We start from the raw sequence: 27,486 nt of genomic DNA, 5'->3' as shown, positions 1-27,486 counted from the left end.
TTTGGTGAAAGAAAATCCTTCTCCGTTCTGGCTAAGAGTGGTGATGCAAAATTTGCACTATGCATAATTTGTCTAGTCACACCCACATGAGCCTATAACTTCTTCTGGGTTGTCTGGGTGTCTTGGTGGCTTTCCTCCAGTGAAAAAAAGTTTTTGTTATAATAATTTATATTCTCTGAAAAATGGCAAAAAAAAAAAAAAAAATTCTGCCAGGGTATATAAAGTTTGAGGACAACTGTAGGACTAACTGCGAGTTTTGATGATTATTTTTAAAAATATTTGTGAGATCGAGTGTTTTGGACAACCTGCCTCACATGAAGATGTAGTCCCTTTCAATTATTATTATTTCATTTTTTTTTTATTAAATTTATGAAAATGATTTTTTTTTTTCTTTACCCTTTTTTTCTCTTTACCCTTGCAAGGATATTAGGTCTCAGGAGTATGACCAACCAGTCTACATGTGTTTTGTGGTCTTAGAAAAGGCGTATGGCTGGGTCCCTCTGCATATCCTTTATGGGGCACTGTGGAAGTATGGGGTACCGGATTTGCTGCAATGTGTATGTTGGTGTCTAATGACCAAAGTAGGAGATGTGTGCCTTATTCTCTGTATTACATCAGACCTGTTTCTGGTGGGTGTTGGACTCCACCAGGGCTGCTCCTTGTCACCATTTGTCATGTACATGGACGGGATTTCAAGGAGCAGTCAGGGACCAGAGGGTGTCCAGTTTGGTGGCATCAGAATTGCATCTCTGCTTTTTGCAGATGATGTGGTTCTGTTGGTGTCTTCAGGTGGTGACTGCCGATGCCCACTGAGCAGGTTTGAAGCTAAGTGTGAAACAGCTGGGGTGAGAATCAACACCTCCAAATCTGAGACCACGGTCTTCTGTCGGAAAATGGTGGATTGTCCCCTCTGGGTCAGGGAGAGTTATTACCCCAAGTGGAGGAGTTTAAGTATCTCGGGTAAGAGGGGGTAAGTTGGAGCGTTAGATTGATAGACGGATCATGGCGGCATCTGATGTTTTATGGATGCTGTGCCAGACCATTGTGGTGAAAAAGGAACTAAGCCAGAAGGTGAAGCTCTCAATTTACCAGTCAACGTTTGCTCCTATCCTCACTTATGGTAATGAGCTACACAAATTTCATGGGCTGAAAGATGACTGAGAGAATAAGACTGCAGAGCCAAGTTGCAGAAATTAGATTCCTCGGTTGGGTATCTGGGCTCATGCTCCTGGACAGGGTGAGACACTCGGCTATCCGGAAGGGACTCGGAGAACAGCCGCTGCTCCGCTGCTTCTTTACATCAAAAGGAGCCAGGTGAAGTTGTTCGCTCACCTAGCGAGGTTGCCCCCTGGTCGTCTCCCTAGAGAGGTCTTCCAGGCACGTCCAACTGGGAGGAGGCCCTGGGAAAGATGCAGGACAAGCTGGAGAGATAATGTTTCCTAGCTGGCTTGGGAATGTTTTGGCATCCCCCTGGAAGAGTTACACGACTTGGCTGAGGATAGGGAAATGTGGGATGAGCTGCTTGCGTTGCTGCTACCGTGACCCGGACCTGGATAAGCAGCTGAAAATGAATGAATGAAAAAAAGGACCCCACCCCTGCATCACTGTAATTGTGTTCCTCAGGGTCCTATCTCACTGTTGGAAAGCGGTTGGAGACAAGACCTAGCGACCAAACACGTGAATGTATCTCAGTCAAGTGGCCACTCACAGCTGAACACGAGTGACACGTTTGGAACACAAACTGTTCAGCTCTTATTATCCTGCTATTATCCATGTGAATAGACTGTGGAAATTCCCATGCTGTACTCAATAATGGCAAAATTAAATAATGAAATAATAATAACAGTATAAAATAGCAATAACAATAAAGCTTACAGTGCAGTCTCCGACTTGCAGAATAATGCCCCTGCTGGATCTACTGTCCTGTCTTCCATGTCCAGTATATAATAAATGTTTATATCAGCCATTTGACCTCAGCTCCAACATCCGAGCATCGCGATCATTTATGTGTTTGAACAGCCTTTTCTCCCTGACGGAGTGATGTCCAGCAGCGCTTCAGGTGTGTGTGTCCTTTAATTTGATTAGATTTACTCAGCAATAATATTGTAACTACCTTCAGCTGTTTCCTTTTTTTCACTCACACAACAGCAGATCAGAGGATCAGAGGTGGATTTATTTGGCACAGATACGTCCATTTTGGCTCTGATGGACACAGGAGGTCACATTTCCACAGCACGCCATTTAGCAGAAGGATTTTCCCGGTTTAAAGACACACGTGTGCTGTTGGAGCTGGATATGAGCAGTGTGTGTCCTTTAATGAAAGCTTGCACTCATATTTCCTCACTCACAATGAGTCCATCAAAAAAAAAATCCCACTGCATGTCCTCAGAGAGAGAGGAGAGAGAGAGAGAAAGAGGGGGTGGGAGAGAGACAGAGAGAAAGGGGGAGAGAGAGAAAGAGAAAGAGGTGGGGTAGACAGAGAGCGATCCAGATTAAAAAAAAAAGCAACACAGTGTTTCCTCAATAAAAAACAAAACAAACAAACAAAAAAAAGAGTATTAAATGCATATGTCCAGAAATCCTGATGTCTGCTGCAATGACCAGGCTGGCAGCAGCTCCACCACTTCCAGAATGGCTGTTCCTCTCCAATCATCTCTGCTATTGTGGCGTGCTCCCCTCACAGTTCTCTCATGAATCTCTCATGGGAAGAGTTGCAGTGAGTACATTCAGAGGTTCACAGGACATGTTGCGTACTGGGAGGACGCTTGTCACCTCACCAACTTTGAAAAATTCAAAATCCAAGCGTGATGTCGGCGACACCCTGAGATTGAAGTGAGGGAAGAGTGCCACCCAGCAAACTGCGAAATCAAGCGATTTTCCTCATAGTTGCCCTTCGCAGGCTGTCAAGGCCCAGTGAGATGGACCCTTAGTATGCGGTTAAAGGATTCCCAATTGCATGTTGTCAAAATAAACAATAGTCCTCTTACCTGGAATCCATTTAGGTTTTTCACCCCTGTGAGTTAAAATACAGCAACAAGAGGCCATGACATGGTTTCTGTGGTGAACCTTCAAAGGCCAAACTCAATTAGAATCAGCATCATGGAACCAAAGAAATGCAGCAGATCTTTTTGGTAACAAAGGAAATAAATAAATCCTGAATTTAGGGTGTGGGAGATTGAAATAGTGAGGCAGAAAGAAGTCTATGGACAGTAAACACAGGCTAGTAGTAAATATAGAAGAGCAAAGATGCTGCTGGGAAGAACTTGGATGAATGATGAAGGATGAAATTTGGATGTTTCACAGAAAGGTTTTGCTGGATATCTGCTGGACAGGTTTCAACACTTGCACAGGTCTGATGTGTCAGTTTTTGTACTAATATTACTTCCAATTACAACGGTTTTACTTGATTTACCAAATTAAGACCGTGGAGACCGTTTTACACATTGTCAACTGATATTACACTGCATTTGTTCTGAAACCCTGCCGACTAAATTCCAGAAGTAAAATTATCATTATCATAACTTCATTCTATCACATTTTGTGAAACAGGTAGAAAAAAGAAAGGGACTACAACTTTAAGCAGACGCTTCGCTATGTGAAATTATTGCCTTATGTTACTGATGTTTTGATGCTGAGACGATCGAGTGTGTATTCAAGGTGTCAATGCCAAATAAATCACATACTTTTAAAAAGTGAAAGTCACTGAAATCTGTTAATAAATCTATTTTATTAAGACCATTTCTGAATGACTTCTTCTGCTAATGTTTGTTTATTTATTTATTTATTTATTTTTACCAGAGATGAGGGTAAATCTGTCATACTTAGCCGTATTTATCCATGTGTGCATGTGTTCCCGTGCATGTTGATTCTTTGAGTAAGGCCATCTTGATGTGCCACCTGTGTTGCACTTTACATCCCTGAATGATGGATTTAAGTGCAAACAAAGTGCTTAGAAATGTTAACACATCATCCCCTGATTTGTTTAAAGACAAATAAAAGGCTATAAAAATGATAATACCTTAATTTAAATCATATCGCTTTGAAGATTTAAGAGCTAATTTTCCATTAAAATTGATTGATTGATTGACTGACTTGGGGATGTACACCCATGCAGATTAATGCATTTTCCCTACAATTAGCAAAACAAGATTAAGCGAGTCCACCAAATTTCGAAATTCTGATGCTGCAGCTAAGGACAGGTGAACATCCTGTTTTGGCGCCTTTTAACATGCATAGCAACCATAACATAAAGAAATGGACAGACTGCGTGGTGATGAAATACTGACATCTAGTGGTGAAGCTGGAGTAGTAATCACAGAGATGCTCGTTAGAAACATGGTAAATAACTTAATCGGAACATAAGAAATGGGGTTTTATTCACACAATGGAATTCTAAAGCTCACTCAGATGCATTGATGTTGATTTGAATTTTGACCTCGACTAGTGAATTTGGCTTCCAACTTTTCCCCCTGTTTTATGTAAAAAAAAAAATAAATCAAGATCAAATTACAATGTTTTTGGCTGACTGTCAATCATTGTGCCAAGTTTGGCATATTATTATTATTATTATAGCACATTTGATCAAATCTTTTATTTTTGTTCACACCTTGTTATAAAGACAACCGAACAAAGGACCAAAAACAACAAGCCCAGCAACAACAGCATTGATAAGAACTTTACAGCAAGTGATACCTGACATAAAAAGTATTTGACGAATCATAGATTATAAAGGTGAAGTGGTAAAAAAAAAAAAAGGTTGATCGAGGGTATTGTTGTATTGGGTTAAAATCTAGTATCAGGCACCAATCTGCAGCTTTGGAAACATGAATCAGGTTTGACAGAAATGATATTTAATGTTGGCAACAAAGAATTTACACCTGCTCACATAAGCGCACGTACAGGTGTGTAGTTTTCAGTTGTGTGGGCCTCTCCTGCATTCATCTGTGTATGAACAAGTGAGAAAAAACTGGTTATAACATCAAGTTCAAATGTTTTAAAGTGGATATCTTGGTTAAACATGCACCTGTTGGCATTAAACATTATTATGTGAGACATCACCCTTGTACTGGTCACATGACCTTTGAGCTTGGGTGACCTTAAATGATCAAACTCATTTAAAATGGTTATTTTAAGGAGGTGGTAACACACACACACTAAAAAAATACTACGTGTTTTGGAAATTGCAAATTTAGAGGAAACGTATTTCTTGATACAGTGTTCTATACAAATATTTGTCACATATTAAGAAAGCTGAGATTGTTCATAATACGGTATTTTGATATGGACATTAAACGAAAAGAAACTACATTAAAAGAGGAATTACTAAAAGTGTGGTAAGAATTGAGAAAATAAATAGAGCTTTAACCAAAAACAAAATCCAGAACATAAGTAAAAGTTTTTGTTTGTGTAAAATCTGATTATTTCTGAAGCCCATTTTGCACTTGAAGCTGTATAACTAGTGATGCAACAGACAAAAGTTGCACTTTTCAGTTTCTCCAGTCACAGTCACAGAAGCCTATATCAGAGTTGCGATGGGTATCTTGGCGGCTTCCCTCTCCTCTTACACGGTCACTCAATTTTGAGAGATGCCTGCTTGAGTCAAATCTGCCATATAGTACAGTACCAGCATGGTACTGGTTCTGTTCTTAATGTTAACGATACATCGGCTGATGTGATAATCGTTTCTTGGGGCCTGTATCGGTTTGGATCGTATTTTGAAATGGGTATCAATCAATCAATTTTTTTATATAGCGCCAAATCACAACAAACAGTTGCCCCAAGGCGCTTTATATTGTAAGGCAAGGCCATACAATAATTACGTAAAAACCACAACGGTCAAAACGACCCCCTGTGAGCAAGCACTTGGCGACAGTGGGAAGGAAAAACTCCCTTTTAACAGGAAGAAACCTCCAGCAGAACCAGGCTCAGGGAGGGGCAGTCTTCTGCTGGGACTGGTTGGGTCTGAGGGAGAGAACCAGGAAAAAGACATGCTGTGGAGGGGAGCAGAGATCAATCACTAATGATTAAATGCAGAGTGGTGCATACAGAGCAAAAAGAGAAAGAAGCACTCAGTGCATCATGGGAACCCCCCAGCAGTCTACGTCTATAGCAGCATAACTAAGGGATGGTTCAGGGTCACCTGATCCAGCCCTAACTATAAGCTTTAGCAAAAAGGAAAGTTTTAAGCCTAATATTAAAAGTAGAGAGGGTGTCTGTCTCCCTGATCCGAATTGGGAGCTGGTTCCACAGGAGAGGAGCCTGAAAGCTGAAGGCTCTGCCTCCCATTCTACTCTTACAAACCCTAGGAACTACAAGTAAGCCTGCAGTCTGAGAGCGAAGCGCTCTATTGGGGTGATATGGTACTATGAGGTCCCTAAGATAAGATGGGACCTGAAGTATTCAAAACCTTATAAGTAAGAAGAAGAATTTTAAATTCTATTCTAGAATTAACAGGAAACCAATGAGAGGCCAATATGGGTGAGATATGCTCTCTCCTTCTAGTCCCCGTTAGTACTCTAGCTGCAGCATTTTGAATTAACTGAAGGCTTTTCAGGGAACTTTTAGGACAACCTGATAATAATGAATTACAATAGTCCAGCCTAGAGGAAATAAATGCATGAATTAGTTTTTCAGCATCACTCTGAGACAAGACCTTTCTAATTTTAGAGATATTGCGTAAATGCAAAAAAGCAGTCCTACATATTTGTTTAATATGCGCTTTGAATGACATATCCTGATCAAAAATTACTCCAAGATTTCTCACAGTATTACTAGAGGTCAGGGTAATGCCATCCAGAGTAAGGATCTGGTTAGACACCATGTTTCTAAGATTTGTGGGGCCAAGTACAATAACATGGTATTGTAATACCATGAAAAGACAACTACTGCATAGAAGAAATAATGACGTTTTGCAAAACAATAAAATATACAATTAGGAAACAGAAAACATCAAGGATTATGAATTAAAATTCATAATAAATTGTTTCTGTAAAGGTCAACATTCAGCACAGATTACTCTACATTATTTGTGTGAACAGTGACGTAATCATGTATTTGCAACAAGTGTATGGTGATATTGTATCATGGAGCGAGTGTATTGTTCCACCCCTATTAATTATTGGAGAAGATTGCTGCCTAGGAAGACTCAGATGAGAATTACACCCTTTTGGTAACATAGTGTGGTTCTCTGGGAGTGATCCCGCATGCAGGTGCCTCAGTGCTGAGGACCAAAGTGCCTGAGACACACGCTTTAGCTGGCTGCAGCAGCTGGCTGGCTCAATGGACTGTCTTTCTGTTTGGGTTGTCACTATTCTGGATCCATGGTTGTCAGGGTTAAACCTGGTAAAAAAAGACAGCTCAAATTATTGCAGAGAATGGCCACGCAGGAAACACTGAATTTCTTTCCTGATCAGGAGAGAGCCGGCGGGCATGACCCTCGTCACTGCTCGTCAGTCAGCTCTGAAGGGCCCACCCACTCACCTCCTGAATTTATTGAAGCAAAGTTGCACGCCGAGATAGCTAGGTTGCATATCGACATATTACAGAAGACAATATACAAAACATAGTGGTGTCTCCCAGTCTTTTCTCACATTGATATGAATTATCAGAAATGAAACATAACAGCGCCAACCTTGGGCTAGTTTACAGGCTGCGTCGTTCCTTGTCCATGGCCGTTCTGTTAACTAAAATGTACATATGTGCTTAGCAAAAAACAAGGCTTATGCTCTCACATTCTTCATATCAGCAAAAGGTCATTTTAGTGTGTGAGCAGTTCAGTGATTAATTTGGAAAGTAATATTAAGTAAAAACACACACACATATATATATATATACACACACACAACACACAGTAGTGTTCAGAATAATAGTAGTGCTATGTGACTAAAAAGATTAATCCAGGTTTTGAGTATATTTCTTATTGTTACATGGGAAACAAGGTACCAGTAGATTCAGTAGATTCTCACAAATCCAACAAGACTAAGCATTCATGATATGCACACTCTTGAGGCTATGAAATTGAGCTATTAGTAAAAAAAAAGTAGAACAGGGGGTGTTCACAATAATAGTAGCATCTGCTGTTGACGCTACAAACTCAAACCTATTATGTTCAAACTGCTTTTTTAGCAATCCTGTGAATCACTAAACTAGTATTTAGTTGTATAACCACAGTTTTTCATGATTTCTTAACATCTGCGAGGCATTAATTTTGTTGATTTGGAACCAAGATTTTGCCCGTTTACTAGTGTGCTTGGGGTCATTGTCTTGTTGAAACACCCATTTCAAGGGCATGTCCTCTTCAGCATAAGGCAACATGACCTCTTCAAGTATTTTGACATATGCAAACTGATCCATGATACCTGGTATGCGATATATAGGCCCGGCACCATAGTAGGAGAAACATGCCCATATCATGATGCTTGCACCACCATGCTTCACTGTCTTCACTGTGAACTGTGGCTTGAATTCAGAGTTTGGGGGTCGTCTCACAAACTGTCTGCGGCCCTTGGACCCAAAAAGAACAATTTTACTCTCATCAGTGGACAAAATATTCCTCCATTTGTCTTTAGGCCAGTTGATGTGTTCTTTGGCAAACTGTAACCTCTTTTGCACGTCTTTTATTTAACAGAGGGACTTTGCGGGGGATTCTTGCAAATAAATTAGCTTCACACAGGCATCTTCTAACTGTCACAGCACTTACAGGTAACTCCAGACTGTCTTTGATCATCCTGGAGCTGATCAATGGGTGAGCCTTTGCCATTCTGGTTATTCGTCTATCCATTTTAATGGTTTTCCATTTTCTTCCACATGTCTCTGGTTTTTTGTCCATTTTTAAATCATTGGAGATCATTGTAGATGAGCAGCCTATAATTTTTTGCACCTGCGTATAAGTTTTCCCCTCTCCAATCAACTTTTAATCAAACTACGCTGTTCTTCTGAACAATGTCTTGAACGTCCCATTTTCCTCAGGCTTTCAAAGAGAAAAGCATGTTCAACAGGTGCTGGCTTCATCCTTAAATAGGGGACACCTGATTCACACCTGTTTGTTCCACAAAATTGACGAACTCACTGACTGAATGCCACACTACTATTATTGTGAACACCCCCTTTTCTACTTTTTTTTTTTTTACTAACAGCCCAATTTCATAGCCTTAAGAGTGTGCATATCATGAATGCTTGGTCTTGTTGGATTTGTGAGAATCTACTGAATCTACAGGTACCTTGTTTCCCATGTAACAATAAGAAATATACTCAAAACCTGGATTAATCTTTTTAGTCACATAGCACTACTATTATTCTGAACACTACTGTATGTGTGTGTGTGTGTGTGTGTATGTGTGTGTGTGTGTGTGTGTGTGTGTGTGTGTGTGTGTGTGTGTGTGTGTGTGTGTGTGTGTGTGTGTGTGTGTGTGTGTGTGTGTGTGTGTGTGTGTGTGTGTGAAAGACAGAATCAAAGACATTAATAATTGATAAGTATCTTTAGAATTCTTTAACAATGGTATAGTGGAAATTTCTGTGTGTGGATTTTTGAGGAAATGGTAAGAAATACGCTTATATTTGAAAAATTTAAAAACAGGCCAGTAGATTTCTGGTATGCCGTTTAGAAAGTAGACACATTTTCAGCTTGCTCCACTGCACTATTCAATTTTTTTGCCTTGCAAGCCTTGCACTTTTTGTTTTGAATCCCATTTTTATTGTTTGTATTTACAGGCTTTTTGATCACCTGCAAAATGTCCAAGTCTAGAAGTAAGTCTGAATGGGACAGAGAAACTTTGCCGCTTGCTGCACCTGTTACTATGGCAGAGATTAGCCTTCTGCTGTTTGTAGACTTTAAGCCGTCTTTTGAAAGTTTGTTGTCCAAGCAGGACCCTTTGATTTGTGTTCAGTGCCTTATCATAATTAATACCTTTTTTATGATCAGTTCTCAGCCACCCCCACATTATCGTTCATTGTTAACTTTGTTGATCAAGCACAATAATTCTGCCCCTGCTGAAAATGTTCCTGTGGTCATTGAAGTGGGGTGGCGGGGAACTTTATCAGCCATATGTGCTATGTCCAAATTATTTTCAGACTTTTTAACCCAAAACAGATACATTGATCCTTGGTGATTTCATAATCCACAAGCCAGAGATTTTTTTTCCTCACGTTTATCAGACATATTCTCATATAGATTTTTAAAAATTATTATTAGTGGCTCTTTAATTTCACAAATTCACAGTTCTGAATGTCTTCCAGTTGTCATCTCAGATCATGTGCCTTTGGCTCTTGATATTGTCTTGTCCCCTTAACATACATCTTGACATTTGTGGAGGTTAAACCCATTGACTCTACCTTTTGTGAGTATATTTCATCTTCTTTGATTTTTAATTACTAATAAATCTGATGCAAATCTTGAATACTTTATTATGGGAAATTGTAAAGGTGACCTAGAGGCCAAATTATTTCTTATTTGTCTCACCTGTCCAGGTCCAGGAGAGCTAGACAAAAAGATCTTACTACAGAAGTTTGTCCGTCAGTATCTCTTGGACAGCTCTTTTGTCTTGGCCATAGTGGATAGGTTGGAGTGTGAATGACGAGTGTGTGGACAGGTGTCTTTTATACAGGTAACAATATCAAGCAGGTGCAGTTAATACAGGTAAAGAGTGCAGAATAGGAGGGCTTCTTAAAGATAAACTAACAGGTCTGCAAGAGCCAGACGTCTTGCTGGTTGGTCGGTGATCAAATCCTTATTTCATGCAATCAAATGTAAATTACTGATTTAACAATCATATAATGTGATATTCTGAATTCTTTTTTTTTATTTTTTATTCTGTCTCCACTAAAAATTACAGACCTCTCCATTCTTTGTAGGTGGGAAAACTTGCAAAATTGACAGTGCATCAAATACTTAGAGTTCTATGCAAATGTTTGGGCACCCCTGATGATTTCCAAGATTTTCTTTTATAAATCATTGATTGTTTGGATCAGCAATTTCAGTTAAATATATCATATAGTAGACAAACACAGTGATATTTGAGAAGTGAAATGAAGTTTCTAGGATTTACAGAAAGTGTGCAATAAACAAAATTAAGCAGGTGCATAAATTTGGGCACCCCAACAGAAAAAATACATCAATATTTAGTAGATCCTCCTTTTGCAGAAATAACAGCCTCTAAATGCTTCCTATAGCATCCAATGAGAGTCTGGATTCTGGTTGAAGGTATTTTGGACCATTCTTCTTAACAAAGCATCTCAGGTTTGTTGGTTTCTGAGCATGGACAACCCGCTTAAAATCACACCACAGATTTTCAATAATATTCAGGTCTTTGTGTTATATGGCTGGGGGGGCCTGGCTGCCGGTTTGTTTCTGTCTTTTGGTTTTCCTCCCAGGTGGCGTGCGTTTGGGACTGAGTGGCTGTGTTGCTGAGGCTGTCAGGACCTCACCCTGATCACCTGCGACTCATCAGGACTCACAGCTGTGGTGCATCTGGATGGATTGGAACATGTTGGCATTTAAGACTGGAGTGCACAGTGTGTATTTGCCAGAGACTCGACCTTGTGACCAGACGGGTGAGATCGTCGTCTTGGGAGCCATCTCATCAGCAGCGGATGCTGAGAACGTCCAGGTTTGATGCACAGTCTGTGAAAGAGGAGGGGGTGAGGTCTCACGCTCGTCAGCACACTTCCTGAGGTACGTTAGATTTTGTGACTAACAGTTATACAGTCAGTAAATGTGGTGTCCCTCACACCTTATTGTATTGAGCTGTTTGTTAGTCATGTATCAGCTTCCACTGCAGTGGAGTTTTGTGAACTGGATGTTCCATGCCTGCAGGTTGGGAAGCTGATCAGTAATCAAGCCAGGAAGTGTTTGCTGTTTGTACACCTTTAAGTGTTCTGTGTGTAGAGTGTGGACTCACATAATGGTTCCTTCTTTCACAGACTCGGTTGTTGCGGCCACCTGGGGGGTGTCGGCGGGGTCCTTGGGTCCGAAACAGCTTCTGGCTCCGGACCGTTAGCGCTGCTGGGAGCGCACCACGCCAGGCCGCACCTTTTGTTATTATCACTGTTATGTATTAAATTCAGTTAGCCTTTGAACCGTGCTCTGCTTATTTCATACTGGGTCCTTCAAACGCTGGTCGGTTCTCCGAGCTGCGTCCGACACATAACAGTAGTCTCTGGCCAAACATCACGGACCCAGCGGTAGCAGAGACGGTAACGCGCCGGGAAGGCGGCAGCAGACGTTCAGTGGTTATCCGGATCAGTTGCGGGGCTCTCCGCCCGGAAGGTGCGTGTTTGAGACCCATTACTGGATACTGATTTGTGCTCTCTTGCAGCCGTGTTCCTGTGTTGTGCCTTATCCGTGGGTCGTGGTGGAGTGTGACTGGCGACGGCTTCGCGTCACACTCCGACCGGATAAGAGGTTTAAACGGGAGCTGCAAGAGTGCGTTTGTAATGGGTTCACGCGCACGGCGGAGCTCTGTTAGCACGGGTCGCTGGGCTTCCTGTGTTACAGTCGTAGCCCCGTTTCCCCGGATAAAGGTAACTACTGCGTCTGTTGTATCAGCTCCGGCGTTATTTAGTTGAGCACATTTTGGTTGTGTGTTGCACTCAGCTGCGCACATAAAAGCAGCTCGTTTGTTTTTTCTGTCGCCAAAGGGGTTTTTTTGTTTTAGCACTCTGGCTCCCCCTTGTGGTGACTGAATCACGTTACCGTCAAGCTCTTGAGTAGGAACAGGTGTGTTCCATTTGGTTGAGCTTGACGGTATAACTCACTGATTTGTTTTGTGTTAGTTCATTTTGTGTGGGTGTTGTTTGAGTTGGTTTTTGTGTGGGATTTTATTTTTTGTTTTCCACTATTTGTCTGGGGTTGTGACCCTGCAGCCTGTCTGAAAACGAACAAAAAAAGACAAAAAAAAAAAAGAAAAAAAAAAAAAGGGGGACCCAAACAACTGTGTGTTGGTCTGTTTGTTTTTCCTTTTATTTTTTTTTGTTTCACTTCCCCAGGGTTAGATGGAACGGTCCCCTGGGGGGTGATGGGGTGGTACTTGGGTTGTTTTTTCTCTTTTTGTTTTTTGTTATGCCCTCTCTTCTCCTCTGACTCCAGCCGGGTGTGCCATGGTGTCGGCATTGCTGGAGGGGTGCAGTTGGGTTGTGCTGGGCGTTTCCCAGGTAGCCTCTGCACCCGGGAGGGGGGGGGGGGGTTTGGGGTATCTTTTTGTTTTCCCCCCCCAGTTTCCGCCCTCAGGGTTTGACTGTGGTGTCCTCTGGGGGGGAAAAGGCTGTAGGCCCATCTAGCCATGGACGGCCGGGGCTGGGTCCATTGGTCATGAGGGGAGGCGTCTCCTGGGGTTGACGAGTGGTCCTCTGGGAGGCGCTGGTAGTCCCCGTGGGTGACGTTGGATCCCAGAGGGACCTCGGTCGTGGTTATTACTCCTGGAGCTGGCGGGAGGCCCTCTGGGGGGTGTTGGTCCCTACATGTCGTTTGGGGGGGAGGAGGGGGGGTGTTGTAGCATTTTTGTTTGTGAGCTCAAGTTTGGGTTTTTCTTTTCTCCCCTTCCCTGGGGTTTGATGGAACGGTCCTCTGGGGGGGGGGGGGAGGGGGGGTATTTTGGCATTTTTGTTTGTGAGCTCAAGTTTGGGTTGTTTTTCTTTTCTCCCCTTCCCTGGGGTTTGATGGGACGGTCCCCTGGGGAGGGGGGGGTGTTTTGGTTGTTTGTGTTTTGTTTTATGACTAATTACACATGTTTGGATAAAGGCTGACCGCACAGGTGTAGGAACTCCTGGCCACACCTGTGCTAAGAGACTGTCAGAAACAAGGGCAAAGATGCAGCCAGTTCAACCAGTCTGTTGGAGGATGAACGCGGACACGGTTTCCAGCCATGGTCCCTGGAGGGGGGTGTTTCTCCTGGGCCAGGTGTGTGTGGTCGCCGGGAGGCTTCCCGTGAGGGTGGGGTACTGTTATATGGCTGGGGGGGCCTGGCTGCCGGTTTGTTTCTGTCTTTTGGTTTTCCTCCCAGGTGGCGTGCGTTTGGGACTGAGTGGCTGTGTTGCTGAGGCTGTCAGGACCTCACCCTGATCACCTGCGACTCATCAGGACTCACAGCTGTGGTGCATCTGGATGGATTGGAACATGTTGGCATTTAAGACTGGAGTGCACAGTGTGTATTTGCCAGAGACTCGACCTTGTGACCAGACGGGTGAGATCGTCGTCTTGGGAGCCATCTCATCAGCAGCGGATGCTGAGAACGTCCAGGTTTGATGCACAGTCTGTGAAAGAGGAGGGGGTGAGGTCTCACGCTCGTCAGCACACTTCCTGAGGTACGTTAGATTTTGTGACTAACAGTTATACAGTCAGTAAATGTGGTGTCCCTCACACCTTATTGTATTGAGCTGTTTGTTAGTCATGTATCAGCTTCCACTGCAGTGGAGTTTTGTGAACTGGATGTTCCATGCCTGCAGGTTGGGAAGCTGATCAGTAATCAAGCCAGGAAGTGTTTGCTGTTTGTACACCTTTAAGTGTTCTGTGTGTAGAGTGTGGACTCACATAATGGTTCCTTCTTTCACAGACTCGGTTGTTGCGGCCACCTGGGGGGTGTCGGCGGGGTCCTTGGGTCCGAAACAGCTTCTGGCTCCGGACCGTTAGCGCTGCTGGGAGCGCACCACGCCAGGCCGCACCTTTTTGTTATTATATTATCACTGTTATGTATTAAATTCAGTTAGCCTTTGTACCGTGCTCTGCTTATTTCATACTGGGTCCTTCAAACGCTGGTCGGTTCTCCGAGCTGCGTCCGACACATAACACTTTGGACTGAGATGGCCATTCCAGAACATTGTACTTGTTCCTCTCCATGAATGCCTTAGTGGATTTTGAGCAGTGTTTAGGGTCGTTGTCTTGTTGAAAGATCCAGCCCTGGCGCAACTTCAACTTTGTCACTGATTCATGAACATTGTTCTCAAGAATCTGCTGATATTGACTGGAATCCATGTGACCCTCAACTTTAACAAGATTCCCAGTACCTGCACTGGCCACACAGCATGATGGAACCACCTCCAAATTTTACTGTAGGTAGCAAGTGTTTTTCTTAGAATGCTGCGTTCTTGTTCAGCCATGCATACCGCCCCTTGTTATGGCCAAATAACTCAATTTTAGTTTCATCAGTCCACTGCACCTTATTCCAAAATGAAGCTGGCTTGTCCAAATGTGCTTTAGCATACCACAAGCGACTCTGTTTGTGGCGTGTACACATAAAAGGCTTCCTCTACATTACAGCATCATACAGCATCTCTTTGTGTAAAGTGAGCTGTATAGTTGAACAATGCACAGAGACACTATCTGCAGCAAGATCATGTTGTAGGTCTTTGGAGCAGGTCTGTGAGTTGACTATGACTGTTCTCACCATCCTTCGCTTCAGCTTATCTGAGATTTTTCTTGGCCTGCCACTTTGGACCTTAACTAGTACTGTGCCTGCGGTCTTCCATTTCCTCACTATGTTCCTCACAGTGGAAACTGACAGCTGAAATCTCTGAGATAGCTTTTTGTATCCTTCCCCTAAACCATGATGTTGAACAGTCTTTGTTTTCAGGTCATTTCAGAGTTGTTTAGAGGCTCCCATGTTGCCACTCATTCAAAGAGATCCAAAGAGGGGAAATATTTGCAAATGGCCACCTTAAATACCCTTTCTCGTGATTGGATTCACCTGTGTAAGGAGGTCATGGGCCAATGAGATTACAAACCAATTTTGTGTTCCAATAATTATTCAAATCACTAAAATGACAAGGGTGCCCAAATGTATGCACCTGCCTAATTTTGTTTAAATAATTATTGCACACTTTCTGTAAATACTAGGAACTTCATTTCACTTCTCAAATATCAGTCTGTTCATGTGCTATATGATATATTTAACTGATATTTCTGATCCAAACAACCAATGATTTATAAAGGAAAATCATGAAAATAATCAACGGTGCCCAAACCTTTCCATACAACTGTATTTGCCTCACTGTATTCACACACTGAATTCTCAGTTAACCTAAGTAACTGAAAGGGTGTAGGTATGTAAATATGTTTTGGAGATTGCACTGTAAATATATTAGATTCAGTAGAATTTGTCATGAAAACTGAAATAATACACGAGAATACATGCCTTGGTGTAACAATAGACCATAAATAAAGTAGAAACACATTTAATAATAAGTACTTTGGAGTTTATGATTTTGTAAAATCTGAGGAAAAGTCATTCTTAAACAAGATGTCATATTCCATTGAAAGTAGAAGTGTGTCCATTTGTGGAGTTAATTTATCAATGTGTTGGTCTTTAGTCAGAGCCATCTGTGATACACACGCACACACACAACCTCACTGAATGAACACAGAAGAAGGCAAGAAAAATGACCACAGTGTACTTTATTAAATGAATTTTGGTAGTTTGTGTTGCATTAGATTCAAATAAAAATTTACAAAAATCCCATATATACAAAATCATTATCACCCTTGATTAATTTTTACAATAAAATGTACTTTATCCCTATTTAACACCAATTTTTTTTTAGCATTTCAGACTTTAATCACACAATGCAACTTACTGAAAAGAGCAATGTTTTTGTCTCAAAGATCAATATTTTTTTTAAATACAGCACATACATTTATCTTTTGTTCTCAGTAGTATGTTGTCATTATTACCACCGTCATGGTGAACCTCTAAAAATGGCCTTCACTGTTGTCTCAACAAAAAAAAAAAAGAAATGAGGAATGTACTCCTTTAACATTTTCACTTTGCATACATTTATTTACAGATAAACTTTTAACTGATCACTATTTGAGACTGTTGAATTTCAATCCACTTTCCACACAGATGTCTGTACAGAATGACTCGATAAAGCTAGCAGCGGGAAGCCGTCTGGCTTTCTGTGTTTGCACTAAGACTGTGCTTTGATTTGTGCTGTGGATCTTCTGACCCTCACGATTGAATCAGACAGTTTTGGGCCACAGCGTCTTCTTAAAGTGTCCAGAGCATGTTTTATGAATGCAGAACAGAAAGAAGCGTAGGCCATGTTGCTCGCTAACAGCGGTCTGATGAAGACATGCTGTGTGGCCTGACAGACGTCCTTCTGACCTGTCATGGTTTTTAATCGATGTTTAAAAGCCTCAAATGCTGACTGAATGAAATGAGAGTAGCCGTTTGCCTGTTTTTGTGATCGGCAGTTAGCACTCACAACCCACAGGAAACCAAGTTACGAGTCAAAGTATTCATCACTGATTCACCTCAATTTTTAAAAAGTATAAGAACGTTATCTAGGGTTTCAAAAGCAAACCTATCTATCTTTCTTGCTCTTTATATCTCTATATATCTTGAAGGTATTTAAGTGAATTAAGTTTTGTTAGAATTATTCTTAGAATTAAGTAGAATTTCCTTTTTTGAAATAGGAAATTTAATGTCAACATCAAATTTCAATGTGTCAACTTGTTGCTGAAAGATGATGTATAATGTATTGTTTAAAGCACATTGTGCAAGTGTATTAGGGGTGTGTCCAACTTCACTGGGCTGTTTACACTGCAAGTAATCTGAGAGTAAACTAAGGCGCAGTGCACAAAGGGGTTGTCTTTAATTACATAATTATGCTGGTGTTTTCGGACATGAGTTATGCCAATCACATTGTGGCTTGCCATGTTTTCTGGCAAAGAAACAGATCTGTACACAAAACCTCTAAGTCTTCCGGTGGATCGCTTGCAGGATCAGACACCAAAGCTCCCTGATGTGAAGCAATAAGGCCAAGTTTTTATTTTTACATCTTTTATTTTGTCTTGGTCTGCTGCCACCATGACCCGGATAATCGGTAGAAAATGAATGAATATTTTGACTTGTAGTTTCAATTCGATTTCATTTTATTTTGAAGATCTAACAGTTTTGTGTGTACAGGCAGAGGGTCCACAAGTAGTGGCCTACCTCTGTAAGGTGAATCTGAATATTATTGGATATAAGTACACTACATACGCAACATGAGCGCTGAATGTGAAAGTGACACTTGGCCTACACACTGTTTAGTGCGGAGTGTTTAGACACACTGTTTAGATAGGGCTCTGCATGTGGAACTGATTGTTGTTGTTGAGGCGCTGTCATAGTTTTACTTTCTGGTGACGATATGATATCCTGCAGATAATGAGTTTAAGGAAGCAGATTCTTGAAATGATGTTCTGAATGATTCACTGTAACTGTGGCATTATCACGCAATGCTGCGTTCAAAAATACAGAGGAAAGGCCAGAAGAGTTGGTTAGTTTATCCACAAGTGACCTATCAAAGGATCTCACCTGCCATGGTGAGTCCTTACACACACACACACACACACACAATCAATCATAACATTTGTTGTAAAAAAGAATCCATGTTGGACAACTGCCTTTATTCTGAGTTCCACTTCCCAACTTGCAACCAAATTTGAAACTCTGTTGTCAGTTCTTCACAGCAGCACATGAACGCAGCACCAGGTAACATTTTCAAATCGGTTCACTTTGCAGTTTTAATAACACAAGACTGTAAAAACACACAACTTTAGAATAAACCCACCATTTTTATGTTTGTGGTGATGTTTAAATTAACAAGCTGATTTTAATAACATTCAAAAATCAACCAGAACTCTCAAACAGGAAGTACCCCCCCCCACACACACACACACAAAAAACTCCACTCTTCTTCATGACGATGGTTGCTATGATACCATGTAACTGCACACTGTATATCAGGATCAAAGGTCACATTGGTCCTTTAAGATGAGACTCATCATCCAATCAGCAGGCAGCAAAGACCATGTGTCGTAATTTGACGAATGGCGCTGCTGACACTAACGCGCTCGTGCACACACCCACACGTGGCAGCACAGGCTGAAATAAGACAAAAATAGGTTTTTGTTAAGGCAAACAAAACAAAGCAGCTTTTCGGGTTGTGACTGAGGTGAGGGGCGCCTACGTCCTGCCACGTGTGAACTCTTCCTATTGTTCCATTGCCACACAAATAATTAAAAAAGTAATTAGAAAGTGTCAGTGACAGAGGGGGCGGAGCCATACCCGGCCCGGTGTGCATGCGTCATTTGGTACCACAGCAGCTCGTCCGAGACTGACTCTCTATACTCAGTGATCAAAGGGAATAATGTGATTATTAACCATCAGATGACAAAGTAAAACTGCTTAAATCATTCTAAAGTCAGTTTTAAGCAGAATGTTTTAAATTGATTTTGAAGTTTTAGCAGAATGAAGTTAGCAGCACACATCTTACTCAGGAAAAGGGCCTTTTCAGGTTTATAGTTTATAGAAAATTGTCGACTCGTGTTTGTTATAGTTCTACATTTTGGGCTGAAACATCAAATGGGTCACATTGAAAGTCGATGAGAAACGTCTGACAGAACTTTCAGGGAATGTTGTTGACGTGCTTCCTGCTAGCTGGCTAAATATTTAGCTTCCTGCCGTGTTCTGACATGCCAAAATGTGGAGTTTAAATTTTCTCATCGCGCTAAAAAAGCTGAAAACCATCTCACACGGTCATGTCTGAGTGGAAACAAACAGAGCGATAGGAAGCTGCAGCTGAGCACTAACATTGTGCCATCACGCCGCTGCCATTCTCACACACTTCAGATGATGTCTTTCACTCTGGTTTCTCAGATGCATTTTGGGTAAATGACTTATGAATGTTCATGCTCTACAGACACACTGGATTTGATCTGACAGAGACACAGTTAAAAACAAACAAACAAAAGCTAATACCTCAGATAGGGCTGTTCATGTTCATATAGTGAAAAAATAAAAGTTGTGAAAGACTTCGGGCCACATGTTGGTTTTGTTCCCCTTGGGGTTTTATAGGTGCAGACCAAATTTGATCTCAATCAGATAAGACTGAGAGTTTCTGTGTAGGCTCTCAGTTGTCCAGGTGGTTTCCATAGTAGAGAAGCTTGAATCTTTGACTGGACTGGGTTGCTTGATGCGAGGACATTTCGCTTCAAATAGCAGAAGCTTCCTCAGCTAAAATTCTTGCTCTGGTGGTCTGACTTCTGTCTTGACTCTTGTAGAGAAGAATAATCAAGAAGTCACAAAAGCTGGAGTTTTAAACCTAACCAGACCCCTCCTACCGGGAGGCAGACTGCTATAGGCTAGTGACTAAACAGTAGCTCTAATTAGCACCTATTGTGCTCTAGTTAGCACCCTCCTAATGACAGGGCAGCTGCCCCTCTCCTGATGGCTCCCTTGACGACTCTGCTGATGATGTGAATGACTCATTACCATGAACAAAAGACTGAAACTGCTTTGACCTGAGTACCCCATTGTAAACAGGGGATAAAGCGTGTCTCAGACCCCCTCCCCGGTTAAGGCTGGGTTTCAAACGTTTCACAAAGAATGCCTCCTTGACTCCTCTCTCAAACCATTTCTTCTCTCTAATATTTTAACTTCCTTGTCCTCAAACGTGTGGTTAGTGTCTTTAAGGTGGGGATGAACTGCAGACTTGAGAAGCTTCTGCGATTTGAAGCGAAACGTCCTCGCGTCAAGCACCCCAGTCCAGTCGAAGATTCAAGCTTCTCTACCATAAGACTGAGAGGTCACCTAACGGGAGAAGACTCTGATTTCATAATTTTTCTTTTACAGGTACATGTGATGGCTTCTAATCGCAAAAAGTGGTGGTTGATTGGTCACCCAGAGGAGAACATTACTAGAATTACTACATTGCTTGTTTGGGGAAAATTGTTGCTTTGTGGGGGGGTAGATCTTTTATTTTATTAGTGGAACAAGAGCAACATGTGGCCCAACAGATTTTGTAACATTTGACATTTTGAACAGGTCTAACCTCAGATGATGACATGATACTGCAAAGTTTTGTGAGCAAACTGATGAAAGTCTAACAAACTTATCACATTTTTGGAAAGGTTGAGTTTGATCTAAAATCTGAAAGGCCAAAAGATATAAATCCATGTTTCAGCATTGTGCTTTGGTGGAGATATGCTGACTAAATGATCCTGGTCCAGATTTGGCCTGACTACCAGGTCAGATTTGGGCGTCACCTCACAGGTGGTCTGGGTTCCAACCAGTGACCACTCTGATGCTCAGGATGGAGTGCAGGTCTCAGACCCCACCTAGGACCTGCTGACTGGATCTGGTGTGTGTGTGTGGTGAGAAAAATGGTGAAGATTAAAGTGTGGAATGACAAACTTCACCCGCAACATGAAAAAATATCACTGATCACTGCAGACCAACTCATAGCTGACAAGCAAAACTAAAACACCTGATGGTTTGTTTGGAAAAAAATTCAGCTTGACCCCAAAAAAGGTTTATCTCCTTTTGAAAATGCAACACTGTCATATTCATTCAACTGTTGTAAACCAGAGCTCACAGTGAAAACTTGCTTACTTTTATTGTGAAAGTCCTGCTCATCAGTGTTCCCTCCCACTTTTCCAAACTGAGCAAGTTTATTATAAATGTGTTAAATAAATAAAAAAGTACTCACCACCTGGACTTTTTCCATGTTTTGTGAAATCAAATCAAAAATCAATACATTTGGTAATATGGAGCCAGTGGATCCAGGTTTAAGAACCCCGAACTGGGGTCACAAAGTAGCACAAATCCTCACCCCCTTTATTATGACACTAAATCATCAGGTCAAGTCGAGGAAGTCTGATCCTGCAACCTCCACCATATGGAAACACTCTGGTTCCTGGTCAGCAAACACCCAGGCAAACCAACAGTCCACTCCTCCAGAAAGTAACGTTAAGTAAGTAATACATTGGGCACCACATGGTCATGGTGTCGTAGCTGATGTTCCCTCATAATGTAAGAACTATGCCTCATATAGGTTTCCATAAGTCATTCCAGAGATTCTCCAGAGAGTCCTGGTACGTACCAAGGACATCCAGTCATCATAGGTCACTGTTCAGGTTAGTTATCCACTACAACTTCATCACTGTTATTTATTTGACTCACGGAAAATATCAAGTCTCATTCTCCTGAAAAACTCAAGCTTATAGTTTTCATGTCTTGTTTTTACCAGTCTTTCACCACTCTAACATGAAGCTGTAACTGGAGAACCAATACACAAAAGTCCAGTCCCAGCCACTGGAGCTTATCCTCCTTCAGAGTTGTGACCACTGTTTGTTGGCTTCACTCGCTTCTTGGTTCTCACTCAGTTTTTGGAGTATCATACTGATTATACGAGGGCTGTCAATAAAGTTACGGTCCTTTTTATTTTTTTCAAAAACTATATGGATTTCATTCATATGTTTTTACGTCAGACATGCTTGAACCCTCGTGCGCATGTGTGAGTTTTTCCACGCCTGTCGGTGACGTCATTCGCCTGTGAGCACTCCTTGTGGGAGGAGTCGTCCAGCCCCTCGTCGGAATTCCTTTGTAGGAGAAGTTGCTGAGAGACTGGCGCGTTGTTTGATCAAAATTTTTTCTAAACCTGTGAGACACATCGAAGTGGACACGGTTCGAAAAATTAAGCTGGTTTTCAGTGAAAATTTTAACGGCTGATGAGAGATTTTGAGGTGATACTGTCGCTTTAAGGACTTCCCACGGTGCGAGACGTCGCTCAGCACTCTCAGGCAGCGTCATCAGCCTGTTCAAGCTGAAAACCTCCACATTTCAGGCTCTATTGATCCAGGACGTCGTGAGAGAACAGAGAAGTTTCAGAAGAAGTCGGTTTCAGCATTTTATCCGGATATTCCACTGTTAAAGGAGATTTTTTTAATGAAAGACGTGCGGACGGGTCCGCGCGTCGGGACGCAGCCGCCGCGACGCTCCGCCACAGGAAAAACACCTCTGTTGAAAGCCTTAAGGACAAGTTGGAACATGTCCTGCCTGTTAAACAATTTCTCATATACTCACTCCACTGAAAGCCATCAAAAGCCGCCTGGATTTTACAAATGGTTATCAACACGGAGGTGTTTTTCCTGTGCCGCCGCACCGCGTCGGCTGCGTCCCGACGCGCGGATCCGTCCGCACGTCTTTCATTAAAAAAATCTCCTTTAACAGTGGAATATCCGGATAAAATGCTGAAACCGACTTCTTCTGAAACTTCTCTGTTCTCTCACGACGTCCTGGATCAATAGAGCCTGAAATGTGGAGGTTTTCAGCTTGAACAGGCTGATGACGGCGGCTGAGAGCGCTGCGCGACGTCTCGCACCGTGGGAAGTCCTTAAAGCGACAGTATCACCTCAAAATCTCTCATCAGCCGTTAAAATTTTCACTGAAAACCAGCTTAATTTTTCGAACCGTGTCCACTTCGATGTGTCTCACAGGTTTAGAAAAAATTTTGATCAAACAACGCGCCAGTCTCTCAGCAACTTCTCAGACAAAGGAATTCCGACGAGGGGCTGGACGACTCCTCCCACAAGGAGTGCTCACAGGCGAATGACGTCACCGACAGGCGTGGAAAAACTCACGCATGCGCACGAGGGTTCAAGCATGTCTGACGTAAAAACATATGAATGAAATCCATATAGTTTTTGAAAAAAATAAAAAGGACCGTAACTTTATTGACAGCCCTCGTATTTCTTAAGGACCAAGTTCCCTGAATGCCTATAAATCTTTATTGAGCTTGAAACTTACTTTGTGAGGGAGCATCAGGTACCACATTTCTAACGTGGTGTGCATGATCCAGTGTACAGGTATCTCAGTGTTGAGGACCCTAGAAGGTCAAGAACGTGCACCAGTTTCTCGGGCTGGAGCAGACCGATGATTACTTTGGAGAGGTGAAGCCTGGGTGGTTGCCATCCTCGACCCAAGGTGGTTCCATGATGTGGTGGATGCAGTGATATGCATCACCAGCGCACGCTGCCACACTTGACTTAACTTGGAAATATTTTCAAATTCATTGCTTGACTTGTCGAAAGGCAACTAGCTGTCTGTAAACGTGATGATTTAGTCATAATTTTTTAATCCAATTAAACTTTTATTTTTAAAGACTGAGGATTTTTTTTTGATTTGATGTAATAAAAACAAAAAATGTACAAACTCAGGAGCATCAGCGCTTTTGATCGTTGTCCTGCATTTCTCGCCGATGGCCGTTATTCAATGGCAGGAAGCCGCGCTGTGGCGATTTACAACCGATATCTGAACACGGAGGCTGTTCCATGAGGGTGCAACCAAGTCAGCAGACAGAAAATAACAAACACACCCCTCAGTAATGGCCGTGACCACGCCCTCTCCTCAGCCACTCCCCCCCATTTAAAGACACACCCACCCGAAACACAACAAACAGAACTACGACATCAGTGAATGAAGTAAAAAATGCTGCATGTGAGATCAGTTCTGTACATCCTGCTGCTAAAGTTTGGCTGAGATGACTGCTTGTCTGTGCGCTGTCATCTTAGCATGTCTGTCCTGAGTGCGCGCCGCGTTACTGTCGTCCACAGACAGGACCAGGATCTGCACACACCTCCTCAGTGTGACCTAAGCTGCCAGGAAGATTTATTTTCTTGGCATTGTGAGTTTATTTCCTTATAACATCAAGAATCAAATTTTCCTCTCCGTCCCTTCCTTCATTCCATCCTTCCTTTGTTCCTTGGTTGATTCATTCCACACACGTAACAAGTGACTCAGTGGAGATGCTACTTTAGCCATTGCTCGCTTTCCGACTTTAATCATCCTACACGGATCAGAGAGGAAGGAAAACTGGATAGCAGTCTGACATTACAGCCTTTTCCTGAAACTGTTCCATGTCCTCGTCATCTGCAGGACATTTACAAAGAACCCTTTTGGCACAAAGAGAACACAATAACGATAATGACAGTAATGATGAACGCCACGATCCGGGTAGCAAACATGTCCTGGTTGCTATGGGTTACATCAACATGGCACCGTAGGAGATTTTCAAGTTTGTTCTGATGTTTCGTAATGAGTCCTTCTGATAAATCCTCTCACGCAGAAACACATTTGGCTGCTGTGCCGCGTATCGGAGGAACAACTGCGTGAGGCATCAGCTCACGATACCTGACGCACAATTCCTGTCGGATCAGTCTGGTAAAACTGTGACGCTGTATTTTTGTTACCAAACATGGTTTCCCTGATCAACTGAAGTTAAAAAAAAAAACAAAGTAAGAACCCGACAGACGTTCCACTAAAGAAACCAAACAGCTGTCATCTCAGGCAGCACGACTGAATAATCCTCAAAGGTGTTGATGCTGAGGAACACAAAAAGACAAAGAAGATGCTGAAAAATTGTTATTGCCGCTGTTGCTAGTGTCTGGATGTCATCACCCTGTGTGGGATCTGGTAGCAGCAGGGTGGAACTATAATGTGGTCTCGTACTCTAGCCGCTCCTGCAAAAGAGCATCATCTTTGTACTGCAGCCGTGGAGGGGTTCCAGAGCAGTCTACGGCCAGGATAGCCTTCCGTATACTGCGGTCCAGGACATGGCGCTCCCACGCTGGATAGCGGTTCCTGCAAAGGTCAATTTTGATGACGGTTTGTTCGAGGCGTGGAGCACGAGATGATGGCGTGGATGGCACCGTGGCTCGAACCTGAAACACAGGCATGCAGCCGTCCCGCTCTGAGTACTTCCCCGTGTCACGCTCCAGGGTTGAAGTAACGCCCCTGTTGGAACGCAAAGAGTTGGTGGTGCCCTCCGATGGTAGTGTGGAGAACTGAGCAGTGGGGTCCAGGTCGAGGCCCTGGCCACTTGGTGAGCGTCCAAAACGTGGCCCATTGGGATGGAAAAATGCATAGTACATGAGCATGAAAACCACACCAGTCAGGAAACTGCTGAAGATGACACAGAGTGCTGGTACAGCAAAGGCGTCGGTGGTGTGAGGCGAGCGGTAGAGATACCACAACGCACTGAGGGCAGCATTCTCCCCCAGGATCACCAGGTAGTAGATGAAGAGCCGATACCTGCACAAAAAACCAACCAAACAAACAAAAAAACATGTTACTCATCCAAAAGTACAAAATCAGACCTTCTCATTCTGCACAAATCCAGTTCTAAAACTTTCAGGTGCTCAATACAGCACTCAACCTGTTTGTATTTGTCTGCAGTTTTCTCTCAATCACTTCTGGGCTTGACACCTGATTTCTTCTTACTAAGAAAAAAAAAAATGACTGCATCCACTGATGCACCAATTTTCTTCTGAAATGCGGAGTCGGTGGGCTCTGTGGGATAGGAGTTGGACGACCAATACAGATGCCGTATGTGATCTCACGTCTGTGCTATAGGCTGCCTGGCTCTGTCTGAGGACAAGAGATGTTATCTGGACTATTTAAGTCCACTCAGCTATAAATAAGTACCAGCTTTGACTGGGGAAGAAACCTGTGATGGACTGGCGTCCCATGCAGGAGAAGTGGAAGACTCTCATCCACTTCAGGATGCAGTTATCAGTGGATAAGCACCAGCTCATTGGGCCCCAGGGCCTGTATAGGACTTACATCTTTCTTTCTAAATTAATAAAACAGTGGCCTCCTTATTGTTCCCACATACAGTACTAGATACAATATCTAGATCTAGATAAATAAAACTTGTGCCAAATCAACATGCAGATCCAGATTATATCTGCTGTAGTGACTCTGATTTTTTTAACTCACAGTGGGCGTGTTACTGTTATCTGTATTTACCTGTTGCTATTTTAGCCATGCTAACACAGCCAGGGGATGGGCACAGGCTTTGAAAGAAATGCAAAGTGTAAATATGTTTCTAAAACTCACAGATGTGCTGCCGTTGTTTATTTTATCTTGCCAAAATTTATTTTTAGCAAGATATGTTAGTTAGTATGTATGTTTGTTTTGTGTATCTTGCCAAAACAAAGTTTTACAAGATATGTTAGTCAGTATGTATGTTGTTTTGTTATCTTGCCAAAACGAAGTTTTGTAAGATATGTTAGTCAGTATATGTTTGTTTTGTTATCTTGCAAAATGAAGTTTTGTAAGATATGTTAGTCAGTATGTATGTTTGTTTTATCTTGCCAAAACGAAGTTTTGTAAGATATGTTAGTCAGTATATATGTTTGTTTTGTTACCTTGCCAAAATTAAGTTTTGTAAGATATGTTAGTCAGTATGTATGTTTGTTTTGTTATCTTGCCAAAATGAAGTTTTGTAAGATATGTTAGTCAGTATATATGTTTGTTTTGTTATCTTGCCAAAACGAAGTTTTGTAAGATATGTTAGTCAGTATGTATGTTTTGTTATCTTGCCAAAACTAAGTTTTGTAAGATATGTTAGTCAGTATGTATGTTTGTTTTGTTATCTTGCCAAAACGAAGTTTTGTAAGATATGTTAGTCAGTATATATGTTTGTTTTGTTACCTTGCCAAAATGAAGTTTTGTAAGCTATGTTAGTCAGTATGTATGTTTGTTTTGTTATCTTGCCAAAACAAAGTTTTGTAAGATATGTTAGTATGTCTGTTTATCTTGCCAAAGCAAAGTTTTGCAAGATATGTTAATCAGTATGTATGTTTGTTTTGCTTATCTTGCCAAAGCAAAGTTTTGCAAGATATGTTAATCAGTATGTATGTTTGTTTTGTTTATCTTGCCAAAGCAAAGTTTT

General features: G+C 42.0%; 1 protein-coding gene and 1 long non-coding RNA gene across 2 annotated transcripts in view; both read right to left on the bottom strand.

Annotated features, from left to right (window-relative positions):
- Positions 1-2,580: 2,580 nt before the first annotated feature.
- On the bottom strand, positions 2,581-21,060 carry LOC117521090. Its single transcript, XR_004563883.1, has 3 exons — positions 20,870-21,060; positions 18,662-18,665; positions 2,581-2,591 (listed from the first exon to the last, which is right to left on the bottom strand). It is a non-coding gene; the product is annotated as an uncharacterized LOC117521090 (long non-coding RNA).
- Positions 21,061-24,175: 3,115 nt separating this feature from the next.
- The window catches only part of xkr4 (XK related 4), a 43,114-nt gene continuing 39,803 nt past the window's right edge, over positions 24,176-27,486 (bottom strand). Inside the window, exon 4 of the mRNA XM_034182407.1 lies at positions 24,176-25,841. Within this exon, the coding sequence (XP_034038298.1) occupies positions 25,241-25,841 (601 nt within the window). The 3' untranslated portion in view covers positions 24,176-25,240. The remainder of the gene's footprint in view (positions 25,842-27,486) is intronic.

Source organism: Thalassophryne amazonica, chromosome 12 (assembly GCF_902500255.1).
Source record: "Thalassophryne amazonica chromosome 12, fThaAma1.1, whole genome shotgun sequence".
Classification (NCBI taxonomy): domain Eukaryota; kingdom Metazoa; phylum Chordata; class Actinopteri; order Batrachoidiformes; family Batrachoididae; genus Thalassophryne; species Thalassophryne amazonica.
This window is presented reverse-complemented; position numbering and strand designations above follow the sequence as displayed.